Source organism: Limulus polyphemus, unplaced genomic scaffold (genome assembly GCF_000517525.1).
Source record: "Limulus polyphemus unplaced genomic scaffold, Limulus_polyphemus-2.1.2 Scaffold1, whole genome shotgun sequence".
In the NCBI taxonomy this organism is placed as follows: domain Eukaryota; kingdom Metazoa; phylum Arthropoda; class Merostomata; order Xiphosura; family Limulidae; genus Limulus; species Limulus polyphemus.
Window position 1 is genome coordinate 2,872,619 of NW_013665611.1, and position 5,471 is coordinate 2,878,089.

The 5,471-nt window shown below is 36.0% G+C and overlaps 1 protein-coding gene across 1 annotated transcript in view; it reads right to left on the minus strand.

The window, feature by feature from the left end:
• The window catches only part of LOC106460637, a 128,563-nt gene that overhangs the window by 19,675 nt on the left and 103,417 nt on the right, over positions 1 to 5,471 (minus strand). The window contains exon 3 of the mRNA XM_013920389.2: positions 4,277 to 4,507. Coding sequence (XP_013775843.2) covers positions 4,277 to 4,507 — 231 coding nt within the window. The remainder of the gene's footprint in view (positions 1 to 4,276; positions 4,508 to 5,471) is intronic.

The window sequence follows — 5,471 nt, forward strand, 5'->3', positions numbered from 1 at the left end:
GGATTGACTGCACATTATAACGCCCCCACGGCTGTTTGGTGTGATGGGGATTCGAACCCGCACCCCTCAGATTGCGAGTCGAGCGCCCTAACCACCTGACCATGCCGGGCCTATTTTGAGATATATCAAGTGATATTAATGACAATTCTAGAGATATAATGTCGATTAATTTCCAGAATTAGACAAACAGCCGTTGGTAATGCTCAATTTAGAGATATGTTTAGATCGTGCACTACAGCAATACTTTACAGAAAGTAAATCAACTTACTTTTTATTGTTGTAAGTTTGAACACATGCCACACTAACTTGTAGACCTAAAAATTAAACATTTTCGACTTTTTTTTTTCAAATCTAGTATAACTAATTATATTACACCTTTAAATCTTGGTATATCAAACTGAATGCAATTATGTTCAATACTTAGGCCAATTTTAATGTGCATCTCATCATATATTGTATAATAGAATAGACTAATGTTCAGATTCAAGTTCCCAATGAGCGATTACGAAACGGTAAGTTAGATAAGCTAACTTCATATTCCGGTTGGCCAGGAGAAGCATAGTATTTTCACAGTGCGTTTAACGTGTAGGTGAGCCTTCCAATTAACACACTGTTTGCCAGTTTTGCTTTTTTTTTAACCAATCACGGTGCATGATACAAATTTCGCTGGGAGAAAGAACACCGTGCACATGCTAGTATAGTCCAGCTTTAGTTTGTTCGAGTTTAGCTAGTGTATAATACATGTCTCCAAATCAATGTTAACTGACTGTGTGGTTCTGAAAAACCCTTAACGTAGGCTCTGGTTTCATCTTTTCTGTCAAGATCTCTTCATACTTAAAAGTTTAACTGTGGTTTACATTTAAACTACGGAAGGAAAAATACGCTGTAATACCTGCTGGTGCATATAATTCTATAATAGTAAACATTCTGTAATGCTTTTCAGTCAAACATATACACGTTCTGGAAACTATAAGTTCCAACAAACTAGTACTGAAGACCATATTTTCTTTTTCTGGTGCTCATAATCCTACGTTTTAACAATGATCCAACAGCAAATATTTCACGAGAACACAACTCTTCAGTAAACAGTCATATCCACCTTTTCTTGTGCATATTTCCAAACATTGGCTAATATCTTAGGTTAATGATCCACAAGCGCATTTTTAAACAGATATCAGGCACAGAAAATCAGTTATATTACATCTTGGGACTTGGCGAGTACGTGATCGAACGGAATTACTATGATAATTTTTTCTCACAAAAACTTTTGACTAATGAGCCTTCTTCAACTTCAAATATTTTTTCATTATCCTTTTAGAGCTTCATCTTAATGGCTTCGTGGGTTGTAGAGTTCTTTTACGTTTGGTTTGTTTGTTCTAGAGCAAAGCTATACTGGGTTATCTGCAGGGAATCGAACCCCGGATTTAAGCATTGTAAATCCGTAGACTTACCGCTGTCCCACCGAGGGACTTGTTTGACGTAACGATAGTTTTCTCAATATAGATGAAACCTAAATGTCTTGGAGTATTGTCTTCGAAGCCCTAAATGTTTTGCTGTGCGAGTTTTCCGCTTCAATGGAAAAAACTGAAAAAAACTCCCAATATGAAAAGTTCTATTCTGAAATAGAGATCACATACTCCACCTAAAAGGATCAAGTTTTATAATTTTACAGACTTTGTCAGCATGGCTTGCTTTTATATGCGGGCCAGATTTCTAGCATGTATTCTTGAACCATCTCAATATTTGTAAATAAATGGTAGCTAATGTACACGCGTTTCCATAAGTTGTAAATTAATCTCCCTGTTATGTGTGAATATATCTTATAAACTTCGTGCTCTGAAAACATAATAATTCAATGGCGTATAGACAACACTTTACTGTAGAATAATTCAAATACACCTTGTGTATGTTTAAGTAGATCGCAAGATGCCAAATGTTTCTTTACATTTTAAAAACAAAAGAAGTCAACCACAAATTTGAAACCACGTATACTTTATAAGTCACATTGTTACTATCATGCTTTACGTGATTTCTGCTTACTAGCATAAAACACTCGCGCTTCGATGCAAGTTTCTAAAACACCCCCATGATGCACAGAGGCCCCCCAAATTCCCCCATTATCCCCAATTACTTTTATAGCTACATTTAGGAGGGTTTGTAGTCGAAAACACAACCCGTTAAGACACCTGTGGTACCTGAGCACGCGTGCCAAGTTCGGTCCCTCTGGCTTGTGAGTTGGATGGAGTATGAACATAGTTTCAAGCATGGCACCCCCGGGATCCGGAGGGTGGGGATACGAACACAAAATCCGATGCCACATTTAAGCTCTCCAGCATACCTGAGTGACCTTTCGTAGGTGTTTTACGCTCTTGACAGGGAGCTACGTCATACAGATAAGGGCACACACCCCGAGTCCGCCTGCCAAGTGTGGCCCCGTTAACTCCAAAACTGTGAAGGGGGGGGGAGAGTTCGCGAACAAATAAATTTACAAACACGCAACGTTACTTAATAAAGAGTAGAATATTTTAAGGTCTAAACAGACGAAACACAAATGTAGGCAATTATGTTAGATGTTCTTTATTTACAATGTCCAAACTTTAACACAGGATTTCTCCCTCAACCAGTGACGAATAGTAGTGTTTTTGGTTATCAGAGCAAGAGATGGAAAATTCTGGTAATTGTTTCTTCGAGATATAGCATACACTGTTGGAAAGTCTGGAGTTTGTTGTATACCAGTTCTGCAATCCATTTGATGGTAACGTATTTCAGGCTGGAGTTATGAACAGTCAAAGAGACAAAGGGTTTCGAAATAGCCGCACCACCTTATCAGCAACAGTCACACACATGAATTAATTATCTCTTTTGAACCTCGAATCAAATTATGTGACTTTTCTCATTATCTGAAGCTGGAGACCTTGTTACTTATGTTCTGATCTGGCAGAGCCGTACTGTCCTTGTCAACACAAAACCCATTTTTGAGTGTTGCCACAGTATCTTTGAACTTGACAGATAAATTTGCCTCAACAAGGACCATCAAAGAATTTACCGTGGTCGCTTTCAAAGCGGCTGCAAGAGTTGTAAGTTGAGAATGTCTGAATCTTGCACGTGCAGGTAATCAAGAAAATAACAGTGATTGATGATGACGTACCGAAGAGTAGCAAAGTTACAGTTACGGTCAGCAGGACTTGGATCTATCTGCTGAAGATCTATCAGGCTCTGGTCTGAAAAACAGATGCAAGGACGACAGAAGAAGAAGGCTCATGTAGCGGACCAGACGGGTACACAACAATTAAGTACTGTCACTAACTATGGATGTTCTGCTGCTGATGTGGCCAGTCATAACTCGATCAGTTATTGTCATATTTGGAAACTGTAAATTGTAATCGTCATATCTCATCGTATGCTACATTCTTTATAGGTTTTACCAAAATTGGATAATCTGATCCCTACCACCGTTGTACCTCTGGATAAGGGAGAGTTCATGTGTTATGAAAAACAGTTCAAAGTTACCTGGCAAAAACAATGATACCTGAAATAGCTTTTTATTGGTTGTGAGTATTGGCATTATGCAGTAAGGTCATGAACTTTCTCACCATCGTTGGTCATAGTTATCAACAATATAGTTAGGTTTGGATTATTTCTAAAACAGGCTATTACACGTTTTTTTTTTAATATGTTTAATGTGTTTCGAGGAAACATTAGTGATATTTAGTCATCCAACTATATAAAAATAAGACATATTTTACATAAGGAACATTATGCAGTTTATTGATAACATTTGTTGACTTTCTGCATTTCTTTACGTATAAAGCTCAAGTATGGCCTAATGATTAGCTGTAAATCGGAAGATACGAGATTCAAGCAGTTCTAAATTAGGAATTGCTATGTCTGAACTATAGGATCCTCTAATATGGTCATTTAGCCCATATGTCATACCAGATGACTTTAGGTTGTAAATATTAGGTATGATCCTTTAGGATGTAAATATTAGCTATGATCCTTTAGGATGTAAATATTAGCTATGATCCTTTAGGATGTAAATATTAGCTATGATCCTTTGGGATGTAAATATTAGGTATGATCCTTTAGGATGTAAATATTAGATAGCATCCTCTAATATGATCGTTTAGCCCATATGTCGTACCAGATGACTTTAGGATGTAAATATTAGATATGATCCTTTAGGATGTAAATATTAGGTATGATTCTTTAGGATGTAAATATTAGATAACAAACAACTCTTCTTATAAAATAAAGAAGTCACCGAAACACCTACCTTCCACTACGTTGGATCTAATTTTAACTTGCCATTGTATGAGAAGTTCTCTAGAGTCGAAGGCGAGCAGTACAACCATATCGAAACAGATGACAGCCATTGTGTTGCTCTCTTTGTCCAGAGTAAACCCAGTTTCCAAACCCAGGAACTTTTCCAGAGAAAGAGAGGCCTTGGTTGGTACATTCTTACATCGATCTTTGCTGTCTCGGTACATCTGGAGATGGAGGCAGTCTAATAATAATAATAATAATAGCCTGTTATATCTCAAAGATTTCTTATTCTGAATAGCCACCATTACATCTTTTTCGTGTAAGACATGTCTTTATTGTCGAAGCATTATCGTGGTATTCATCTATATATATATTCTAATAATTATTAACTTAGTTTACAAGACATAAACATATACAGATATCCAATGTTCACAAACAGTTATGTATATCAAGAAAAAGATAATTAACACACTGTCACAAAGCTCAGAAATTCATACCTTTAAAGAAACTTTAATAATAGGTTAGTCTCATATATTGAAGTATAAGTATATCTTACTATATATATATATAACGTACGATACATAAAAATGTAATATATATATTAATGTCTACATGAAAACTGTATGTTACTTTTTAACTAACATTAGATAGAATGTTACATTTAAAGATCAATGTCTGTAGCTTAATAACTAAAAACCCATTTTCTTTGTTTCATACCTGTCAGTTATATTTACCAATCTTTATTAACTTATTTTGCTAAAAAACAACGTTTATAGGTTGGTTAATAGAGTGATCATGTGCGTTATTGGTTCAAGAGTAGATTGCGTGTGATTAGAATATTAGAACGTCCCATATTTGTAAGAATCAAACAAATGCCAAAATAGACAACTATTTATTAGCACAAAGTAAAGAAGGCGCCCAGAAGAGTATCTCTATGTGTTAGTATTGTTTCAAAGTAAAATGCATATGACCTACTTAATCCACCAAAGAAAATACATGATATCATTATATTTTTCTGGGAGAGTTACTTAATGTTCACGATATACACATGTCGATAAATCACTGCACGTACACGATATATACATGTCGAGAAGCGCTGCACGTACACGATATATACTTGTCGAGAATCACTGCACGTACACGATATATACATGTCGAGAATCGCTGCACGTACACAATATATACTTGTCGAGAATCACTGCACG